We start from the raw sequence: 24,623 nt of genomic DNA on the forward strand, positions 1-24,623 counted from the left end.
ATGGGTCTGGGTGGGATGCTTCAAGCGGCAGTGTGGATTTGTTGGGCCGAAGGGCCTGTTTCTACACTGTAGGGAATCTAATCTAATTATTTGAAAGATTTCCTATTTCTACTGGCTTCGTTTGTCTAGGTAGAAGCAGTCTGACATTAAGTTAGTTGGTCGCAGTTTTGATGTCAGATATGATCTTGAGGTGATGTTCTGACCTCATGTGTGTCATCATTAAGACTGCATTGTTCCATCCACGTATCATTGCCTAATTTTATTGTGTCTCAGTTGATTACTACCCAATTCATAATTTTAAAAAAAATTATCCAGGGATACAATATTCCACCTGATCCCTCACCTCATGGAGTGATAAAGCTGGTCTGCACTGGCTGGATACCAGGAACCTGAATCATGCAAAACTTCAGCTCGTTTATATTAATGACTTAGTTCTAGGAACTTCTGAGATTTGCATTTTACATTTCGCTTATCAATTTTTGCTCCATGTCAGATTTGTTATTTCTGTTTTGAGCTGCACATTTTTCTGGCATTTTAAGTTTTTGTCTTCTGTTTCCTGAAGTGTATTTTCTCACTATCAGTCGTTCTCTCCTGTGGCCCAAATAAGGTGATGAAGCTTTATCTTTGTCAAGATAGTGTACAGTGTTTTATCACTCATGTTAATATTTCAGGTGAATAATCATTTGTCAGAACCCTACTGAACAGTCATTGAACTAAGTCATCAACTCTTTTTGTCAAAAAAATGCTGTCAGACCTGCTGAGTATTTTCAGCATTTTCTGTTTTTATTCCTGATTTTCAATCTCTGTAGTAGTTTGCTATGGTATTGAGGTACACCGTCTCCTTGGATTGACTTAAATGTAAAATAAAAGAAAACTATTGAAAATTTGCCTTGATTTTTATAGACAGAATGTAAAAATAATTTTAATTTAGGCAGGGTTTTTTGAAATTTAGTTCTTTCACAATAAATTGACATTAACAGTTTTTAAAATATGACATTCATTGTATGTTTCTGCTTATTTTGTTATAGGCAACTTACTTTTAAAATTGAGGCACTTGAATTGGATATATCACTACAACGGAAATGCTCTGTCACAACCATTTTTATAATCGTTCACATTATTATGTTGTTTTGCCCTCAAGGGCATTTTACAAGGTTCATGGTGTTTGGATAAATTCAGATTTCTATTTCTGTGACTATTTTATGTTATGTGTTCAGGCATTCACAATGACACAAATTATTCCTTTGGGCAACATCTAAAATGCATGGATCATGTTTTTAAAAAAGGATAATTCACTTTTTTATTAGTTCTTTAAGGTTCCCATCCTACTTGGTTTTTTTTACATTTAACCCTTGCCGAGCTTCCAACCCTGCATCCACTCCAGCTTTCTTGCTTGCGCTACCATAACTTCCACCTGTGCTCCTGCCTTGTCTGGAACAGAATCCCATATCATTAACCTTCCCATTTGCAGAGTTCATAATTTCAGTGTTCTCTTGATTGGCCCATGTTCAATAACATGAGAGTGAAAGACTTAGCAGTTCAGGCTGAACCAATGAAGAGACTAGATAACTGTGATGGCCTTTGACGCTGAAGAAATATAGTGAGGAAAAGTTGTAATGTTTTAAAAAAAAGGTCTGTTAAGTGTGCCGTTATGTTTAAGAAGATTTAAAAATGATCTTCCAGTGTTTGCATCAAATACTTGTCCATTTAATCTGTTGACCCTTGACAAAGAATCAGTACCAACAGAAAGGAGGTTAAGAAGGAAGCTGTGTAGCTGGCAGAAGCAAGAGAGAACAAGCAGAAGGGCTCAAGGGCTCAAGGGTGAAAGTGATCAGTGCATATATGCAGATGGAGAGAAAGTAAATGGAGACCGAAAGAGAAACTGGAATATTATTGTAATGAAGAAACAAATTACGCCGTGTCTCTGTTAGTCAGAAAAGGAGACTGGAATCTATAGAGGCATTATGTGAGCTGGCTAAAAAGCTCTAAAATCTGTAAAGCTTTGTGAATAGCTTGGAAATTCTAATGAGCGCAATGTTATCTTAGAAGTGACCAAACTGTGAAGTAGGGTGTTGTTAGTTGATCAGGTAAAAATGAACTCTGACAGTCTTAAGGTTTAGTTTTCCAATATGAAGGAGAGGGATTTTCAACTATACCTCGCTTATAGTTATCATAGACATGCAAATCTCTTAAAGTGAAAGCCTTTGCTTGTGGGAGTCTAGGCCTATCCTGTGTGAAGAAGGAGCAATGTATTGTGAAAATGTGTTGCATAGCACCACACTTGTGCAGGGAATGATGTGAATACCTGTGATTGTGTGAGTACTGTATTGACTATTTAAAATTGAGATTTCTTTTTAAATGCATGTTTACTTTGGTTTGCTTTATTTACAAAGGGATTGTAACAAAGTGGAATAAGTTTAGAAATGTAAGCTTTTTAAAATGAGTATGGAGGAATAGAAAGGCAGGAGAATGAGCAAAAGGAAGGCCTGTGGTATGGCGGAAGGCAGAAGTGATAATGTGACAAAAGGGATGATGGTGAAAGCCAAAATTGGGTGTTAATGGGGTAAGTGAAGAAACAAAAATTATGTTTAAATTATATACAAGTAATGTCAAGAGAAAACCCTGCTTGTACCTGCTTTCCAAATCAAAGGCTGCAATCTGAAGTTGAAGAATTCATGTTTGAATTCAAAAGGTTAGAAAACACCTAATTGAAAAATTGATGTTCTGTTTCATGAGCTTTTCTTGAATGTCATTGGAACATAATAAGATGTCAAGAATGGAGTGGTGCTGAGAATTGAAACAACAGAAGAGCCAAAGTTCAGTGTCCTGCTTGGAGATTAATTGGATGTAATTAGCTAAGTAATTACTCCATCTATTGTTTTGGTCTTCCAGTGTAGCACACTAGTGAATAGACAATACTATATTGCGTCTGTACATTTGATGACCTGGGGCAGGTTGGTGGTAGAAAAGCTTGGTGAAAGGGCACATACGCTGCCTAAAAAGGAATTCAGCGATAAGAATATGAGAAATATAAATACCCTCTCTAAGAGCATTGTATCTACTCATAGCACATCAACTGCAATGGTTCAAGGATGCAGCTCACCACCACCTTCTGAAGGGATGGGTAACCCAACAAGGGATGGGTAATAAATGCTGGCCAGCCAGCAATACCTATGTCCCACAAATGAGTTGGGGAGTGAGGAGATAAAAAGACAATACAAACTTCTACAGATGCAGAATAAGAAATTGTAGAGCATTGCTAAAGTAAACATTTATTTTTTAGAAGATGTGACAAGAATCAGTCATATGACACAAAGAAATGGCAGAAACTTTGAAGAAGTATTCTGCATTCCATATGGTTGAATATATTAAAGTCATCCAAATTTCAAATCTCCTGGACCTGATGGCCCACATCCTAGGGTCTTAAAAGAATTTACTGCGAGGAAAGCGTTAGTTGAAGCCTTCTAAAATTAGCCACTTGCTGAAAAGGCCCCAGTAGATTGGAAAGGAGCAAATATAACAGCCCAATTGAAGAAATGAAGGGGACAGAATGCAGGTCAGTTAATCGTGCATCTGTTACTAAGAAATGCTAAATTCAGAATTAAGAAATTAATAGCGGGACCCTCCCAAAATTGTAATTTATTCACATAGTGTCTGCAGTCTTTTATGAAAAGGAAATCCTATTTGACAAATTTATTGGAGCTTTTTGAGGATGTAATGGGCAGGGTGAAGGAGTACTGATTGATGCAATGTGTTGGATTTCCTGAAGACTTTCCATAAGGTGCCACATAACATACGGCACAAAACAAGAGCTTGTGGTATTAGGGTCATGTATTTACATAGATCTCTATAAACCAACCTCTCTGGAGATATTGCTTCCTAGATAACTAAATTTGCTGACCGTATCCCTGTCAAAAAATCACCATCTTCAGAAAGGTAATGTAGTCATCAGTGTCCATGCAAAATTCCAAAGCAGAATCAGCCTTCCAGTGGCTTCACAAACGCCAGGATATGCACCTGGACAGAATGGCAGTAAAATGAGCATCAGCTGGTGGAAGAGGAACAGAGTGTTGATTGAAGAAAATTGGCAGTACATTTAAGGAGGACCTTCAAGAATGGAAAAACCACTCAGTTGGAGCAAAAGAGATTGTGATACACTAGGGCTGGTGCCAGAGTCTTGCTGGTCAATGTCCTGCTCAGGCCTGGAATAACCAAAAATAGTTCACACTACAGAAGAGGAAGTGCTGGAGGTGGTAGAAAATATAAAAATGAATGAATCTCTGGGACCTGATCAAGTATATCCCAGGATGTTGTGGGAAGTTAGGGAGGAAATTGAGAGTCCCTAGCAGAGATATTTGTATCATCTACAATGGTGAGGTGCTGGAATCCTGGAGGGTGACTGATGTACCTTTTTATTTAAGAAAGGTTGTGAGGAGAAGCTTAGGAACAATGGATTTGTGAGTCTAATATCAGTGGTGGATAAGTTGTTGGAGATGATTCTGAAATATAGGATTTATGTGCATTTGGAGAGGCACGGAACGATTAGGTATAGTCAGCATGGTTTTGTGTGAAGGAAATCATGTCTCACAAACTTGAGCTTTTTTTTAAGGAAGTTACCAAAAAGATTGAGAGCAGAGCAGTGGATTTTGTTTACTTGGACTTTAGTAAAGCTTGAAAAAGGTTCCACAGGATAGACTGGTCAGTAAAGCTAGATCACATAGTATTCAGGGTGAGCTTGTCATTTGGATACAAATTGGCTTGACATTAGGAGATAAAGAGTGGCAGTGGAGGGTTGTTTCTTGGACTGAAGGCCTGTGACCAGCAGTGTTGCACAGGCATCAGTGTAGGGTCCACTTTTGTTTGTCATTTCATACAAATGATTTCGATGAGAATGTAGGAGGCATGGTTAGTAAGTTTGCAGATGACACCAAAATTGGTGGTATGCTGGAAAATGAAGAAGGTTATCTAAGATTACAAAGTGATCTTGATCAATTGGATCAATGGGCTGAGGAATGGCAGATGGAGTTTAATTTGGACAAATGTGAGGTATTGCATTTTGGTGAAACAAAAAAAGGCAGGACTTGTACTGTTAATGATATAGCCCTGGTTAGTGTTGTAGAACAGAGGGACCTTGAGGTTCAGTTAAATAATGCTTTGAAATTTGCATCACAGGTAGATGGGGTTGTTAAGGAGGTGTTTAGCATGCTTGCCATCATTGCTCAGACTTTTGAATATTGGAGTTGGGAGGTCATATTGAGATTGTATAGGATGTTGGTGAGGCCTCTTATGGAGTACTGTGTCCAGTTCTGGATGCCACTTTATAAAAAGGATGTTATTAAATTGGAGAAGGTTCAGAAAAGATTTACCAGGATGTTGCTGGGGATGGAGGGTTTGAGTTATAAAAATAAACCAGATGGACTGAGACTTTTACATTGGAGCGTAGGAGGCTGAAGGGTGACCTTATAAAATGATGAGGGGCATATATGAGGTGAATAGCACAGGACTTTTCCCTAAGGTGGGGGGAGTTCAAAACTAGGGAGCATATTTTTAAGGTGAGAGGAGAAAGATGTAAAAAGGACATGAGGGGCAACTTTTTACAGCGAGGGTGCTTAGTGTGTGAAATAAACTGCCAGTAAAGTGGTGGATGCAGGTGCAGTTACAACATTTCAAAGACATTTGGAGAAGTACATGAACAGGGAAGGTTTGGAAGGATATGGGCCAAATACAGGCAGGTGGAACTAGTTTAGCTTGGAAACATTGGCATGCACTTTTTGGATTGAAAGGTCTGTTTCCATGCTTTATGACTCTAAATAAGTTTAATTAGCTTGGATTGAGGTTTAGCAAGTTAGAGTCAGGATAAATGGGTCATTTTTAAATTGACAAACTGTAACTTGTATGCTGTCACAGAGAACAGTGCTAAAACATTTTATTTACATTCATGACTTGGATGAAGGGACCGTGTGTATTGTAGTGCAATTTTCTGATGATACAGAGATAGGTAGGAAAGCAAGTTGTGAAAAAAAAATGTAATGAGTCTGATAGGAGATGTACATAGTTGAAGTGAATGGGCAAAAATCTGACAAATGTATTATGATGTGGGAAAATGTGAGATTATCAACTTCTGCGGGTGAAGGAAAATCATGAACATTCAATGAACAGGGATCTGGATGTGCTTGTACATAAAAGACAAAATGCTAGCATGCTGCTACAGCAAATAATTTAGGAAAACAAGTTATGTCACACCCTTCATTATGATCGTGGTGGGAGCTAGAATATAAAAGCGTGAAAATTTTGGCACAAAGATCTGGGGTGTTGGTGAGACTGTGTATTTATAATCTTGCTATTTTGGTTTCCTAGTATAAGAACATAACAGTACAACTACGAACCTGTATTGGAGACAATTCACCGACAGTTTGGTCGGTTGATTCTTCGTATAAATGGGTTGACAACAGTTTGAGGAGTTTGTACCTGTATTCATTGGAATTTAGAATTAGAAGTGATCCTGTTGAAACATTGTAAGATTCTGTGGAGAGATAATAGGAACTGCAGATGCTGGAGAATCTTATAACAATGTGTGGAGCTGGATGAACACTGCAGGCCGAGCAGGAAAGCTGATGTTTCGGGCCTAGATCCTGAAGGGGTCAATCGTGCCAACCTTTGCGTCAACTAGGGCTTAAGTTGGCATCTTGAGGCCTGCTTCCCACCTAGCCCCTATATTGAGTATAGTTGGAAGGGTTCAGGGGCAGGGGTTTAGCCCAGCAGGACAATTCACTCAATCCCCTAGCAGGAAACCTCTTTTTTACAAGACTCCCATTTCTACATCAGACCCATGGAAGCCTATCTTGATGTGTTCCCATACCTCATGGGCCCTTCCCTCCCCCCGTAAAAGCCCTCACCACACCAAGCTCCAGTCCCTGCACTCACCTGCTCTTGGACTCTGAGATTTAGAATCCGGAAAATTCTAGTAGTCTCAGTCCTGTCTGCTGCTTCTACTGGCTCTGTTGAGATAATAGGACTGATAGCTGATCAGATTGGCTGGAAGCTGAGGTGGGACTTCCCTGAGTGAGGGGTGCAAGTTCAATCTATTGCAAACTCATGCTCCTCAGAGTGGGTTATATGGTTGTTGTGATAGGTGGGGATGTTTTATCTGACAGGGCAGGAACACTCATCATTCCAAAAAATCTAGTCTTTTTACTGCGGTAGCATTACAGTTCCTATAAAATTTAGGATCTACTAACTAAGGAACCTTCCTGGTTCCTTACCTGAAGATTTTGTCTAGACAGTAGATGATATATTTAACTACACAGTAAATTGTGATTCTAGCTCACTTTAGATTATTAGTTGGATTAATTTATACTGTGAGAGGTTGAATATCTTGGTTTTGACAATTGTAATGAATAATTGATTAGAGTTTCTGATTCTAGCTAGCTTTAGACTATTGGATTAATTGAATCAATTGGATTAATGTCACAGTGTTTGATTCTGAGTCCCATGGTCATGTCACATTTAATGTTTTACGTGAAAACTTTCCCAAGTGAATACTGGCTCTCTCTCCCGAATATTTGCATAAGAATCTGTGCTTAACCAGTGTATGGTATGGACAGAGAGCTCTATTCATTTGGATTTATTCAAACAATTTATGTTCAGAAAAGTGAAGTGAGTTGTTTCTTTAATTGATATGTTGTAAACCAGTTCTTAAATGTGATTTAAATAATATTGTCTATTGGCATGAATGTGAACTACAACAATCAGGCTGGCTACTCACTGTGCTCATTCCATGTTGTGATGCTGTATGTAGATAGTTATGTCTTTTGTCTAAAGTGAACTGAGTTGCTTTCTTAGGATTTTATTTATAAATGCCTCAGCTATTCTTCATGATACATTGTGTACTAAAAATTTCTTTGTCCTTCTTTTGGAATTGATTTATGGTATTGTGAAATGTGCTAACATATTTTGAAATGTTGATTGCCGTATTATCTTGCAAAACTATAAAATACTTCAGGGCTGTTTATTTTTATAGTGCTGACAGCTCAACAAAGTTGTGATAAAAATAGTTAGAAATGTTTTACACTCTATCTTCCAGATCCATTTTCAAAAAGTCCTGAATAAGTTAAGACCTGATGAGAAATTGTCTATCTTTTAAACTCTTTTAGGTTTCATAGTTACTGGACCATTGAAAGTTAATATTTTAAACACATAAATAATATACGATTTTTAAAAATTTTGGACAGAACATTCAATTGAGTCCATCTTGAAAACACACTGAGTACACCATGAATTCCTTACTTCATGCTTTTAATGTTCTTAACTTAATGGATCTGACTGGAGACAGGATCAGCAACTATTTTTTCAACTGTGTTCTCTCGATCCAGTTTCCAAATCTTACTGACCGGTTTTGACAAACATTCCTTTTTCACATTTCACTCTGTGGCTACTTGTGATATTTCTGTAATTTCAAATGATTTGAAAATGAAATTTGCCATGGTTGACTCTAGTCATGATGGTATAAAACTGATAACAAACCTGCGACTCAAGTGGTACTTTGGCGACAAATTTCTTGAAAGAATTGTAAAAATCTGCACAGTGGCTGGAATTTAATCCAGCCGGTCGCTATGGGAAACATGACAGCCTTGCCCACATAATTGGGCAATAGGCTCCATGCCAGTCTTCTGTAGATGGGAAAGACATTTTGAGCATATCCAGAATGAATTCTTTACATCTTCCAATTTCCAGTAATATTACAATATTTTGGTCTGTGGTGGACACCAGGATGGACGAGCAGTGTTGCTTAAGGCACTAGCCTGTTAACACAGGAGATTGGTACATAATCTGGATTATCATCAAATCAAGAAACAGCAGTAATAGCTGGAGAAACAAGTCAGGCAGCATTTGTGGAGAGAACTGAAGAAAGGTTACTGGATCCAAAACATTGACTCTGACTCTGCTTTTCCTCCAGAGGGGCTGCCAGACCTTCTGAGTTTCTGTAGCAAGTTTTGTTTTTGTTGCTTGAACAATTAAAGGGATTATACTATAAGTGTAAGTCTTATTGCATTTGTATAGGACTACACTAGGATATCTAACAACTGCTGTACAAAGAGTGAAATGAAAGTTCATAGACCAAAACCCCATTTTGCAATTATTCTGAGGAGAGATTGAGAAGAATATAGCTATATAGAGTTTAGAATGTGGCAACCTTCCATTCCATAAGAAAATTGTTTTGCCCTGTGATGGTCAACCCTGTTGAGGTTAGTTGGCTCGCTGAGCTGGTTTGTGGTTTCGCAGACCTTTCGTTACAGTGCTTGGTAACATCCTCAGTGCAGTCTCTGAAGCATGGGTGTGTTTTACCGCCTGGTTTTTAAACTCTGGTCCATTGCGATGGATTGCCTCACTTCTGGGTTGCCACCATAGTGGAATGTATATGGGGTCAAGTTGAATGTGTTAATTAATAGTCTGCTTCGTAGAGTGCCATGCTTCCAAGAATTCTTGTGCTTGTCTCTGCCTAGCCTGTCCCAGGAACTTGGTGTTGTCCCAGTCGAAGTGGTGGTTCTCCTTCTCCATGTGGATTGAGACGAGTGAGTATTGGTCGTGTCTTTTTGTAGCCAGTTGGCGTTCATGTACTCTTGTTAGTTTCCTTTCTGTTTGTCTGATGTAGTGTTTCTCGCAGTCTCTGCAGGGGATCTTGTAGATGACATTGGCCCTGTCCATGGCGGGGAGTGGGTCTTGATTCGGGTGAGCACCAATATTTTTTAATCCATCACAGCTGACCTTTCCTATCATGATGTAATGGAAATAGAGGTCACATTGAGCAGCTTCAGTGCACAGCCGGTTTTCTCCAGCAGCTTAAATATACCACGTCCGCTTACTTGGTTGAGCACCTTGGTGAGTTCAATGAAGGCAATTTACAGCGGTCTGTTTTGCTCCTGACATTTCTCTTGCAACTGTTGGGCTACATTGGATCTTTACCAATGGTAAATTTTCAATTCTAAAACAACCCAGGAATTTGGCGAGAATATGGCTGTAATCATCAGAGTTGGAAACATGAAATTGTGATTTATTTGAAAAACCACACACGTCTTAATCGGTGTGATGGGTTGGATGTTGCAAGGATAATTTCCACTTGCCTAAAATTAGAGGCCCAGTCTGAGTATAAAGGGTCAATTGTTAAAGGCTGAGATGAAGAGAAAGTTCTTCACTCAAAGCACAGTGTAAATTTGAAATTTTATATATAAGAGAGCTGTGTATGTTCAACCATTGACCATATTTAAGTCATTGAATTTGTGGAGATGCTAGGAATAGTGTAGGAAGGTAGATTCAAAGTAGAAGATCAATTATAATCTTACTCTAATGAAGAAACAGGCTAGCTGGGCCAAATAACTGACTCTTGCAACTATTTCTAATGTTCTTAGTAAATCAAGAAAATCAAGATTCAGTTGCAGCACTTGCTGGTTAAGCTGATTTCTGCAGATGCAGCTTGAGTGCATTTCGGAGACTGCACCTTGATGTGGTGGGAGAAACTGCATATTTCTACAATTCGGAGAGCAATTCTGGCAGGTGCATGATTCCTTTCTAGAGCCTTTTTCCCAAACTAGTGAGACTCCATTAGATCATCAGTCATCCCAGTGCAGGACTTTCAGATGGGCTAGAAATATCTTCTGTTGTGGAAACATTCCGGAAACAAGATTAATCCGATAAAGACATCAGCTGGGGAAAACCAGAATCTGTTAGGTGTGAGGTAAATTAATACTCCAATGGTGAGACATGGGCTGCCTCATGCATTGCGGGGCTCTGGAGAAGGGATGCATGTGGTGTTAATCACTAGGCTCATTACCTTTCTTGAGGCAGTCCAGATATGGATGGCACTAGCCCCCCTTATGGCGAATCTCAAAGGTCAACCCAACTTAGAACACGAGGTAATCTGCGATAGTCTGATCCTCCAGTAGCAAACTGTTTCTGTCCTTCATTTGATACAGATAGGTTCACTGGTGGTTACTGGCATGTATTTTTTGAATAGCAGACCGGAAGGACAATGGTGGAAGTAAGCAAATCACTGGAATTGACTGTGGGTCTAAAACTTATGGATGGTTGAGCATGGCTTCAGGCCTTGGAGGTTGCTGAGAGCTGGGTCCAGGGATTCCTCTAAAGATATCTGATTGCATTTGGTGTGATATTCATAAATGCACACTAAAATGTCAGGACAACAGCCATGCGAATATCCCAATCCTTATCCTGAGACAGTAAGAACTGCAGATGTGGAGTCAGAAGTGTGGAGCTGGAGGAACACAGTAGGCCAGGATGCTGTTATCTTATTCATTAGCTTGCTTATTACTCAGACTTAATGGATATGTTCTTTTTCCAAATAGATGTCTGCAGAGAGGATTTTTTTCTCACATTATCCCATGTGTGGTGTGTCTTGGCTATTTAGAATGGTGAATATATATATTTTCAAATTGCAAACTGAGGGTGGAATCTTCACAAACCCTGAAATTCAGGCCAACGTGAGATCAGAAAAGGAAGACTTTCACCTTTTGAGGAAAAGATCTGTGATTTTCCACTCCAGGTGTTAATAACAGGACCAGAATTATTTTCTTTTTGTGCATTCATTCATGGATGTGGGTGTTGTTGGCTATCCCTAGTTGCTCTTGAGGAGATAGTGCTGAACTGTCATCTTGTCCATTTTTTTAGTCCTACAAGGGATGTGATTTATTACCCACCTCCATTTTCCCACAGGATAGTTAAGAATCCAGAACATAGCTGAGGGTCTGAAGTCACATGTAAGCTAGAGTAGGTAAGGATGGCAGAATTCCTTACCTAAAGGACAGCCGAGAACCAAATAGCTTTCCATAACTGACAGTAGCTACATGGCTGCCATTTAAATGAGGATTTTTTCATTACAGATTTTATTTACATTAAGTTCAAGTTACACTCTCTGCCACGGTGGGATTAAATTAGATTCCCTACAGTGTGGAAACAGGCCCTTTGGCCCAACAAGTCCACACTGCCCGGACACATCCCCCTATAACCCACATGCCCCTGAACACTACAGGCAATTTAGCATGGCCAATCCACCTAACCCGCGCATCTTTGGACTGCGGGAGGAAACCGGAGCACCTGGAGGAAACCCACACAGACACGGGGAGAATGTGCAAACTCCACGCAGACAGTTGCCCGAGGCTGGAATCGAACCCGGGTCCCTGGTGCTGTGAGACTGCAGTGCTAACCACTGAGCCACTGTGCCAACCCAGTGATTAGCCTGGGTTATTGGATTATTGGTCCAATACACAACCATCTCCCCATTTCAAGTAGGTCTTCTTAGGAATGGAATTGCAGGATTTTGACCCATTAACACTGTATATATTTACAAGTCAGGGTGGTGAGGAGCTTGGAGGGGAAGTGGCAGGTTTTGGTCTCCCTGTGAATTCACCGTCCTTGTCCTTTTAGGTGCTCATGGTAGTGAGTTAGCAATGTGCTTTACAACCTCAGTAGTCAGTAGGGAGAAGCCTATTTGCGTGCTCTTGCATTTCATTATTACTATTTTCACTTCATTCATATGCAGTTTGACATTCTCCCGTGTGGCAGAGAGAAACTGGACATCAGCAATTCCCAACAATGAAGTCTTGAGTGGGCACCAGGTGACTCCAGCTCCCCACCACAACTGCCCAAAGAGGATCCTCCTCGTTCGCACACACCATCCCACCAATCTCCGGATACAACGCATCAGCCTTCCGCCATCTACAATCCGACCCCACCACCCAAGACATTTTTCCATCCCCACCCCTGTCTGCTTTCTGGAGAGACCACTCTCTCCGTGACTCCCTTGTTCGCTCCACACTGCCCTCCAACCCCACCACACCCAGCACCTTCCCCTGCCACCGCAGGAAATGCTACACTTGCCCCCACACCACCTCCCTCACCCCTATCCCGGGCCCCAAGATGACTTTCCACATTGGCAGATGTGCAGGTGAACCTCTGCTTAATGTGGTATACTGCATCCACTGTACCCAGTGTGGCTCCCTCTACATTGGGGAAACCAAGCGGAGGCTTGGAGACCGCTTTGCAGAACACCTCCGCTCGGTTCGCAATGAACAACTGCACCTCCCAGTCGCAAACCATTTCTACTCCCCCTCCCATTCTTTAGATGACGTGTCCATCATGGGCCTCCTGCAGTGCCACAATGATGCCACCCGAAGGTTGCAGGAACAGCAAGTCATATTCCGCTTAGGAACCCTGCAGCCCAATGGTATCAATGTGAACTTCACCAGCTTCAAAATCTCCCCTTCCCCCACCGCGTCGCAAAACCAGCCCAGTTCGTCCCCTCCCCCCACTGCACCACACAACCAGCCCAGCTCTTCGCCCCCCCCCCCCACCCACTGCATCCCAAAACCAATCCAACCTGTCTCTGCCTCCCTAACCTGTTCTTTCTCTCACCCATCCCTTCCTCCCACCCCAAGCCGCACCTCCATCTCCTACCTACTAACCTCATCCCACCTCCTTGACCTGTCTGTCTTCCCTGGACTGACCTATCCCCTCCCTACCTCCCCACCTATACTCTCCTCTCCACCTATCTTCTTTTTCTCTCCATCTTCGGTCCGCCTCCCCCTCTCTCCCTACTTATTCCAGAACCCTCACCCCGTCCCCCTCGCTGAAGGGTCTAGGCCCGAAACGTCAGCTTTTGTGCTCCTGAGATACTGCTGGGCCTGCTGTGTTCATCCAGCCTCACATTTCGTTATCCAGCTCTTCCATTGCTCCTTTTGGGCCTCTATCTTGGTCAGCAGTCCCCAATATCTCAGGGCACACTCCTTAGCTAACATTCTTCGTCCATGGCATGGGATAAGCAACAGCTTCACCTCATGGCGCAGTTCCAAAATGCTTAGTATATAGTTCATCACTTTAATACTGCATTTTAAAGAAAATTGACGTCATGCATTGTAACGCTGCTGCCAGACTGCTTTGCTTACACTGATGGGCACCCAATTATCAATCAGACCAGAGTGCATTACAGGACTCCTAGCTTGCCTTCTTGGCACCCACTCACTTTGTGCCTACTTGGACGCTTTCAACTTCTGTCTTCCTTATTGCAGAACTTCTAGCCTCACAGTACTCCTGCCTCTCCTTGAGGTGCCGACATAAAGCCAAGCAGCTTGTCATATTTGCCATTCATAATCAATTAAGGGGATAGACATATTCCTGTGCAGCACCATGTTACATCAATTTCACACCAGTTTTTTCCAGTGGCTTACTTGGCAAGAAAGTGCACAACCAAATTACTTGAAGTCTAAAAGTCTAAGGAGAGTAGACTATAATGAAGACAACCTGGAGTGGGCCAATGTCTATATCCTGAAAGTCCATTGCAACTAGTCCAGGATTAAGAGTGGATCAGATAAGGAATCGCACAGAAATCAGTTAGAGGTATGGTTACTCATTAGTCTTTCTAGGTAGGACGGGTGTGTGGGCCATAGTAAGTGCAAGGGATCTGTTTACTGGAAAGGAGTATCAGGGTCAGTGCTGTGGTGGGGTTGTTGGGGAAGTTAATTCTGGGGAGTGGGGGGCAGCATGCTGGAATAGGGAAAGTAATTGTGAAGATGGTGCACTGAATCATGTGTTGGAGACAATGGATGTGGTAGGTTGTTTGTCGGGGGTGGTCATTGACTGTAATCACTACTTTGGTATCAGTGAGGGGCACAATGCATAAGTATACTTGGAATAACTAAGCTGTATGCCTGGAGGTTGGGCTAAATTGAGAATATGAGCAGTTAAATGAAAGTTGGGTGGGCACATGGGAAAGATAGAATCTGGTAAGTATGACAAGAGGGCAAGGCAAAAAGGCATAAACATCGGAGGATTCACTAGATTGAGAGGCTGAGCCTGCAACCCATTCTGTGAAGCCCCCCTTGAGCTGCCTTCTGTCTCCATCCAATTTGTAAGAGTATATCAAAAAAAATGGCTGCCACTTGCACCTGGAGTGGGTTGAGAAAATGTCTTTAATTCCTCATGCATTGACAAACAGTTCTGAATGAAAATCCTGACCACAAGCATCTATGACTGCATCATTCAACATTCTAAATTAATCCTACTAATGGCTGTGAAGCACAAGTAATGTCAGGCAAGTGTATAAGTTCATCTAAGTTCCAAAATTTGCAATCACCTTTCAAGATCTCATAGCCTGCATAAGATGGCGGAACAATTCACTTCGTGCCTGGACTATGAAATGTCCACACCGTTATCCTTTTATCTTATATCACTGTCTAGGTGTGGTGCATACATTGAGGTGAGCAGTGGAGATAAGTTACTGGAGCTCACAAAGAGAGGTGCTACATTAAACTCTCCAAAACTGACAGTGGGGCTGAATTTTGCAAAAATTGTTGAAGTGTGTTAACCGGTTTTGCATCCTCATTGAATTTTCATGTTGTATAATTAAATGATTTTACAAGAAACCTGGTTGATGGATCTTTTTATTTTAAGTCTACTTCGTAAAAGCAAATGATTTGACCATACTGGAAACAGGATAAAATGATTATGTTGTGACCCATAATGTAATTGAACTAGAGAAAGCCAGTGCAATGCTCCCATCTTGGACATAACAATAGTTTTCTCTTTCATCCAGATTTTTGTTCTGAAACGTTTACCAATGAACCAGGTCACTCGATGGGAAGCACAGAGAAAGAGACCTGTGTTGAGGTAATGGATTCTTTGATTATCTGTCTAATTAGATTTAACTGTAACAACTCATTTCTCTGAGCTCTTACGGAGATCTATGAGGCAGAAAGAAAATCTTTGTATACCTACTGATGCATTGTACAAATGACTTAAGATATATTTACGCGATGTCAATGCAACCATAATGGGCTGATTGCTTCTGGGCTGTAATGATCCCGCTGTGTTGAAGGCAATTGGTGCGTAGCTGTTTTACCTATTTGCAAATATGATGTAAAACATTCCGATGGAGACTATTATTCTAAAGAAGCTCAAATATTTCAAATAGCCAAAAGAAAGTATCTGTACCAGAATCTATCCCTCACTCCTAATTTTCTTCCCTATTTTCACATTCTACTCTTTTTTTTAATTACCAGCACCAAAATCTCTTCTAACGGTGTACTTCTGGGATGAAAAATAAAGGTTGAGGATTTGATGCAAAATAGCCAAAGACTGCGTAATACACTAGTCCTGTATTTGTACCTGTCTATATAAAATTAAAATTGTGCGGGCTGTAGAGTGGTAGTGTTCCTACCACAGGTAGCCCAGTTTGAAACCCCACCTGCTCCAGTGGTGTAGAATAACGTTTCTGAACAGGTTAATAAAGGGGGGAAGGGGGGGAAAAAATAAAAGTACGCTTGTTAGTTTCTCTTTGAACTGCTTTAAAAGTATTATTGAAGCTTATTGTGTCATTTAGTTTGTTTTAAATTATTATAAGTAGATTGATTTTTAAGTGTTGTATAGCCCTTTAATAGATCAAAGCAATAACATTTTCAGTCACGCACTGTAGTGTTTCATAAATTGGCAAAACTGAGTTCTTTACAAACCTTTGAGACCTTTTCAGTTACACCCATAACTGATTTATATGTCTGAACTGCTACTTGTAATTAATCATCGGAGTTAGCTTTAAAAGGGTTTCATGTTAAAACTAAGCTAAGAGAATAGTGGCATTGGATACTTAGAAACTGTATTTTATCATACTTTGAATGCACAGCATTGTGTAATGCACTGCTCTGAAAGCTTTGACTCTACATAATAATCCATTGTAGATCTGATCAAGCTTAGACATTCTGTAATGCATAAATTAATATATAAGACATATTAGTCCAATGTGACTTCTAACTGGAGATCGGTTATAATAAGATATAATGAGAATAAGGTGTAAAGGATGAAAGTTCAGGACTGACCTAGTGCCAACATTTCTTCAAGTACCCTATTGTGCGGCTGTGGATTTAATTTTCTCACAAATAGATTATTTAATTGTCAGGTGTAATTTACAGAGGAAAAAGAAGAAATAAAAGAGAAACCAGGATCAGATGGACCCATTGTGAAATTTTAAACACCCATGTTGCCCTCAATTTAGCAAGCCTCTTGGTTCTGAGTCTAATGTATGCAATGTTCTGTAATTTCTCATTACTGCAGATGCATCCTATACGAAATCAAGTCATCCACTGTTCTTGTTACTTAACTTCATTTAAGATAATTTAAGCTTCAAGTTTATTTCTCTATATATTTGACAACATGTTGTTAATAGTTAGTCATTTGGCTTAGTGTTTTTTTAGAAATTGTTCATTTGGTTGCCCTTTATACTTTTATTAGAACCTGTGAATTTTTTAATAGCATAGTGGTTTAAGGGTATAAATTTTGATTTTTGATTACCCGATATTTTTATAAGCCAATGTAGCTAGTTGATTAAAATTGTTTGTAACTTTTTAAAGTTGAATTTTATTTTATAGTGTTGTATGCTCAAAGTTTCAGTAGGATGAAAATATTGTGGATGTTGTGCCAACAATGAATGTACTGCTTTCTGACCGCATCCACTGTGAGATTATCTTTTTGAGCCCATTTAACCCTAAAGAGAGTTGCATTTCAGTTTCAGGCTTTAGCTTTGCCATATTTGTTTAAAAGACTATTTTTTTTTCAGCACGCTAGCACTCTGGGAAATCAAGCAGGTTTATTGCTGGATGGAGTGGATCAGGCCCTACTTGATACAGGTACAAAAGAAAGATCAATTTAGCAGATATTGATGCACATTCTTAAATAGCATACGAGATCACCAAACAATCATTATTAACACTGTTGAGGAGGAATGAGATTCCAGCCAGTTTTGTTTTTTAAACAATTTAACTATACTAGGGCCTACTTCTGAACGATTTATTTAACAGTTGAGCAAGAGTAAGAACAAATCTGTCTGCTCAAAGCTGACATTCATGAGGAGCTTGGCCATCAGCAGAAATATATTTCACAGTAATTTGTAATGTTGTCTTCTGCTACATCCCTCCTCTTTACCTTTACCATCAAACCTCACTTAATATGTCAGGTTCAGCACCCAGCTTCTTAAAAATGAAGTCCTAGCTGGGTGGAAGATACAATACAAGGCTACATACTTACTAAACTTTGGAAGATATATTAAAAAGACAGAGCTAAGAAATCCACAATGAGTCAGATCAAAATCCAACCATTCCTGGTTGCAAATGCTGGTGGGCAATTAATCAACTAATTGGAAGTTGAAGCACCCCAAACATCCCAGTCATCAATGATGGCCCAGGAACCCAGCATATGAATGCAAAAGACCAGGCTTAAATTATTTTCAGTCATCTTCAGCCAAAAGTGCTGAGCAGATCGTTATCACAGGAACCAATCTTCAGTCAATTCTGTTCATCTCACATGATACCAAGAAAAGGCTGAACGCATCGGATACAACAGAAGTTATTGGTCCTGACAAGATCTTGTCAATTACTACTGCAAAAATAACTGTCTTCAGCCACTCTGTTCCAGTGCAGCCACAGAACTGGCATCTACTTGGCAACGTGGAAAACTTTCCAGTTTTCACCCCTCATAAAAGGCAGAACAAAGCCATCCAGCTAATTGCTGCAGCAGTCTAATCTCAAACTTCAACAAAGTTTTAGAAAATGCTAGCAATGTGCTATCAAGCTACACAAACTTAGCAACAGCTGTTCAGAAATACACCATTTTGACTATGCCAGAGCCACACTACTCCACGTCCAACATGCACAAAAGGCATACATTCCAAGGGTGACATTGAGAGTGATGTGCCTTTATTTCATGTGCATTTGATTGAAGCCATAACCAAACTGAGTAAAGAGAAATTAGACGTAGGGGGAGGAAATTCTCCTGTGCCTAGATGCATAACTAGCTTCAAAGAAGATGGCTGTGGTTTTGATGGGCCAATCATTTTGGTGCCATGCGTGTTCAAATGTTACTCCAGGCCGTGTCCAAGTTCTAATGATCTTCAGCTGCTTCATCAATTAATATCTTCCATCATAAAATCAGAACTGGTGGCCTTCTTCATTGTACAATGCTCAGTAGAGTAGCCGTAAAAATTCTGTAGTGACAACAGCAGGTCTGAGACTCGGTATTCATAGTGAATGATTCATCTCCTGATTTCACAAAGCCTGTTCACCATTTAAAAGGCACAAATCAGAAATGTGATAGGATACTCTGCCTTTTGACTAAATGAGTGGAACTCTAACAATATTTGAAAAACTCCGTACCATCTAGAACAAATGAACATGCTGAATTGGCACTCTACTGGCATAGAATTTCTGTATCCTCTGTATTGCTGATGCTGAGTGGCTACGGTGCATACCGTCTACAAGATATGTTTGTTACTCTCGAAGGCTCCTTAAATAGTATGTCCCAAATTCATTGCTTCTAGAAGAAGAGAGAAGCAGGCACATTGGAACTTTTAAGATGTCTGTGAAGTCCTCCCTGACTTGATAGCATGTTCAACCTTCATTGCCTCATGAGACTGACTCAATGCAGAAATGTAGGTAGGCTCTTTCTTACAGACAGCACAGGTGTGATGGGCCAAATGCCCCTCTTCTTGATTCTAAATTCTATGGTATGATTCTATCTTGAATCATTATAATACATTGCATGTACAACTTGATTGGTTTATTTTGTGATGTCTCTTTGTTTCTGAGATTGTTGGTTTTATTACTTAACTTGTTCAACTTTTGAAATTATTTTATTGATCTGTTTAATTTATAGTTCAGATGGTATTTTTCTACTTTCTGAACCATGGATTTACTTTATTTGAAAACAATTGTTAAACTAGCAATTGGGGCAATGATAGCAAGGTGTAGAGCTGGATGAACACATCAGGCCAAGCAACATCAGAGGAGCAGGAAGGCTGCCGTTTCAGGCCTAGGCCCTTCTTCAGAATGTGTGGCATCAGTGTGGCGTTACAGCAACTCTGGCGGTACCACAAGCTTATGCAAGCTCACTCACTTGATCTTATGGAATAACCGGATATAGATTATTGTAAACTATCATTCCATTACTGAAGTAAATACAGATCAGATTGGAAGAAGTCATTAATCTGTCATTCAACTACAATAAATCATGTAGGAACCAACACAGTGGGTTGAGTGGTGTCCTCCTGTGTTGTAAATCTCTATGGTTCTGCTGTAATGCACAGTTCTTGCACACACTACCCCCCCATAGACTGGAATGTCATGAGCTCTTACTTCCGTCTGCATAAATAAACAAATTGGAAATTTTAAACGCATACCACAGATTCTATTTGTTGCGTTTAATACTTGTCTGACATTCTGTGGGGAGACTATAGTTTCTCTTGTAATAATCTCTGCTTCCATTTCAGTTGGCTGCTGATTCCTCTAAATTAGTGGCCATTAAATTAGCTACAATGAGCATTGCATTTGCTTTCTTTCTCTTAGCAACATGCCTCAAGTCTAATTATACAACTGGTTATTGCTGTGCCTATTTAGAATCTCTAGTCTGTAGACATTTTGAATTCCCTGATACCACTTCTGGCAGTACAATGTTCTGTGAAATAAATAATGGTCAATTGCTTTCTGGAGTAATTGATATTGACTAGATTGTTACAGTGCACTTCCTCATGGAAATTAAACAGGCTTATTTATTAGGTTTATTTACCTAACAGGTTTATTTGCCTGAATTTACAAGGACTGTTTTTAGATTCCATATGAATGAGACAGCAGTTTGAACCGCTCCTTAGAAACGCTATAAATTCAAAGTGGTACATTTTACTACTACTCTATTAATGTGAACAACTGAATGACACAGTAATGTTCCTTTGAATTTCAGATATTATTGTCTTTATTTAGCCTTTTTCAGCATTTCACAGAATCAAACATTCTACAATAGAAGTAAATTTGTAATCAGTTGTCACCAAAGTTTTTTAGTAACATTTTTAAAATTCTACGATGGCACACATTTTGCTGCAACATCGTTTAACCTTATTAGATGCACAATTTTTAAACTAATTGCTTTATAAAATGAGAAAATAGTTGTAAACGGGATGAACCCACAAAACAATTCACTGTAATGTAATTGGTTTGACACAAATGCCTCAATAGAAAGGGAGAGAGAGCAGTCAGTGAACCGTGCAGTACTCTCTGTACCTTCCAATTACATCACAAAAACTTTAATCGTAAATGTTTCAATTTCTATCAACTTTGGACTCATTTACTTTTTGATTCATGATAGCCTTAAGAAAAAGCATAGAATTTCAATAATGATCAGAATGTTTGCAAATGGCTGCAAAGAATTTTAAGCATTTTTACTGTGCCAGTTTTTATTCATTTTTGCAAAACAGTTATTTACTTCAATCAGTAAGATGGAAGCAATTGATAGAATATTCTATCTATAAATACCTTTTGGTATTACAGAACTGAGATTTGCTGTAAAAAGGCATGCAGTTGAAGCTTTTTGCCTTGCGTTATTCAGGACAGAATTGCAGGAACACCAAATCTCTAAGGAAACACTAATTTATGCCAGATAAGAAGAGGGTGTGGATTGGTTGTTCAGTGGACTTTGGGTGAGGCATTGCCATTTTGAATGCATCAAACAATTAACAGCTAAGCTTTTGTTCAACTTAAATCTAGTAAATTGACTTTGGTCAAGGCAGCCCTCAGGTCTTAATGGACTTCTTCATAAGGTCTTAAAAACAGTGTCTGGTGAGATAGTTGATCTGTTGGTTTTAATTTTTCAATATCCCCTGGATACAAGCTTTTAAGTTGTTGGAGAATAATGAATGTATGCAACTACTGTATTTGAAAAAGAAAGGAGACAATGGAGGAAATTACAGTCTTGTTGTCTTAACATTTATAAATGGAAACATATTAGAAACTATTACTAATGATTATAGTAGCATGATTAGAGAAATTCAAGACAACCAGTTAGTCAACATGGTTTGGTGAAGCTTAAAATCATATTTGCAGCTCTTTGAAGAAGTAACATACTATGAATAAAGGGAATTAAGAGGATGTCCTGTACTGACTTATGGAACTAAGGTACTACAACAATGGTTATTCAGGAAAATAAAAGCTTTTTGTAACATTAGCATGGATAAATGATTGGCTGGCTAACTGGAAACTTGGTCTAGACATAAATGGATCATTTTCTGGTTGCCACGATGTAATGAGTGATGTACCACAAGGACATGCCTTTTTACGGTCTATATAAATGACTTGGATGGGGGACCGAAGGTATGGTTGACACAAAAAGCTGTAGGAAACTTGATTTAAAAAGACGATCTATGGATATAGGGAGGTTAATGAGTGGCAAAACGGAGTAACGTGAAGTTACCTATTTTTGACAGGAAGATTTAAAAATGCACATTATCTAAATTGGTGAGAGATTGCAGTGCTCTGAGGTGTGGAGGATCGGAGTTCCTCGTGCATGAATGGTAAAGGGTTACTGTGCAGCTGCAACAAGGAATTAGGAACCTTAGTAGAATGTTATGTTTTTATTGAGAAGGGAATTGAGTACAAAGTAGGAAGATTATGCTTCTGCTATACAGGGAACTGGTGAGACTACATCTGCAGTACCGTACCGTATTGGTCTTCTTGCGGAGGGATGCAGTTGAGTTGAGCATTGATTGGAGAAGGTTTACTGGACTAATAACATGGAGTGGGTGGATTGTCTTATGAGGAAAGGCTTGACAGGCTATGCTTGTATCCATTCAAGTTGAGAAGAGTGAGAGGCAATTTGAAAAATATAAGATCTTGAGGTGCCTTAACAGGTTGGCTGCGTAAAGGATATTTCTTCTTGTAAAAGAATCTAAAACTGGGAGGTCACTTTTTTTAAAAAAAAGCCACCCATTTATGGCAAAGATAAGGAGAATTTCTGGCTGAGAAAGTCCTGAAACTGTCCTTCAAAGGGCAGTGGAAGCAATGCCTTTGACACCTTTGAAGGCAGAGCCAGATAGTAGTGTTTTTTTTGACAGTAAAGAAATGAAAGATTTTGAGGAGGAATGTAGAGCATTCAGATTGTCCAGGAACTTATCTATGGCAGAACGGCCTTGAGTTTGGGTAGCTTACTCTACTCCTGCTTGTAATCCACATGTAGTACATGTAAGTGGCTACACCATGTGAACAACTAATAATCTTAAATTAGTTGTTAGTCTGAATTTTAGTTCAGTTCAAATTGTTTGCTAAATTTGATCACAGTATCACATCTAATGCTGGTCACTATACTCTGCAAGCACAGGCTAGTTGGGCATGGTTAGTAATCTGTCTGCCGTGAATAACCAAAGAATGATCCATCATTTGTTTGAAAATATAGCCTACATCAGCACATTGCACTGCCACTGAAATTCATATACCACTTTACTAATTTGTGTGGTAGGCAGACTAACAGCATCCTATTTAGTAGTGAGCATAACTTGTGTTGCAGAGTGAAATGGCAAGCTTTATGCATTCCTGAAGTTTTTGAGAAACCAATCCTGAGGTAGACTAGACATTATTCATGACAAGAAATGGTGACCTTTGGCACATTCATGGTGTCATGAAATAGATCATGAAATGGATAGCTGAATTACTTACAAATGTACTGAACTTGTGAGCTCAACATGTGATCTTTAAAAGAATGACACACAAGCCTAATGATGGCTGAAGTTGTAAATTCAGTGGCTGTCTAAAATCCCTAAAGTCTCACTTCTGAGAGTAATTGTAGCATGTCATGCCTAAAGAGTATCAAAAAAAATCAGGCAGCAACAATTCAAAAGGAGAGATGCAATTCAAAAAAACTGCACTGTGATCTTTGGGTTGTGTCCCAGACTGCAGATGTGTTGAGTTGAAATAAATTTATCTGAAATGTTGAGGAAAGGGAGCTCATCTAACTGCTCCGTTTCAGGACAGGATAGAATGCATTAAGACGTGTACCTTTATACTGACTCAAATTAAGTGAAGTATTTAACGGTTTAGAGCTTGGGCTCACTTTTTGTTTTTTGTTTTCATTCCATGTGTGACATAAGGTGGTAGACTGGGCACAGTGATAGCATATTTGCCTGAGTCAGAAGTTGTGGGCTCAGAGCTCATGCTCAAAATTTGAGCAAGTAATCTAGGCTGACTCTTAAGTGTATTACTAAGGGAGTGCTTCACTTTCGGTGGTGTCCTTTATCGGATGAGAACTTGAACCAAAGCCCCATCTGCCTCTTGTGTAGATGTAAGTAGTCCATAATGCTACTCGGAAGAGCTAGGAGTTTTTCCCTATTTACCCCGCCCCCATTCATATATGCCTCTTAACCAACATCATTTTAAGGTGAGAGTTTTTTTTAAAAGACAAAGTATAATTTTTTTTACAGTGGTTTGCAAATGGAATGGACTTCCAGAGGAAGTGGTGGATGTGGGATGGTTGCAATCTTCAAAAAACATTTAGATAAGGATATGGGTCCAAGTGCAGGCAGGTGGGGCTAGTTTAGTATGGGATTGTGGCCAACATGGACTGGTTGGACCGAAGGGTCTGTTTCTGTGCTGTATGACTGTATCACTAAAATCAATTTTCTGGTTACTTTTCTTTTATTGGGATTTTGGTCTGCATTCATAAATTGGCTACTGTATTGCTTATATTAAAAATTGACTATTTTTCAGAAGTATATTGATTATAAAGAACATTGGGGTGTCCTGAGATCATGAAAGGCA

The 24,623-nt window shown here is 39.6% G+C and overlaps 1 protein-coding gene across 1 annotated transcript in view; it reads left to right on the forward strand.

The window, feature by feature from the left end:
• The window catches only part of arhgef28a (Rho guanine nucleotide exchange factor (GEF) 28a), a 410,326-nt gene that overhangs the window by 119,801 nt on the left and 265,902 nt on the right, over window positions 1-24,623 (forward strand). Inside the window, exons 9-11 of the mRNA XM_059644799.1 lie at window positions 9,504-9,572; window positions 15,602-15,675; window positions 17,615-17,684. Coding sequence (XP_059500782.1) covers window positions 9,504-9,572; window positions 15,602-15,675; window positions 17,615-17,684 — 213 coding nt within the window. The remainder of the gene's footprint in view (window positions 1-9,503; window positions 9,573-15,601; window positions 15,676-17,614; window positions 17,685-24,623) is intronic.

Source organism: Stegostoma tigrinum, chromosome 3, assembly GCF_030684315.1.
Source record: "Stegostoma tigrinum isolate sSteTig4 chromosome 3, sSteTig4.hap1, whole genome shotgun sequence".
NCBI classification, from domain to species: Eukaryota; Metazoa; Chordata; class Chondrichthyes; order Orectolobiformes; family Stegostomatidae; genus Stegostoma; species Stegostoma tigrinum.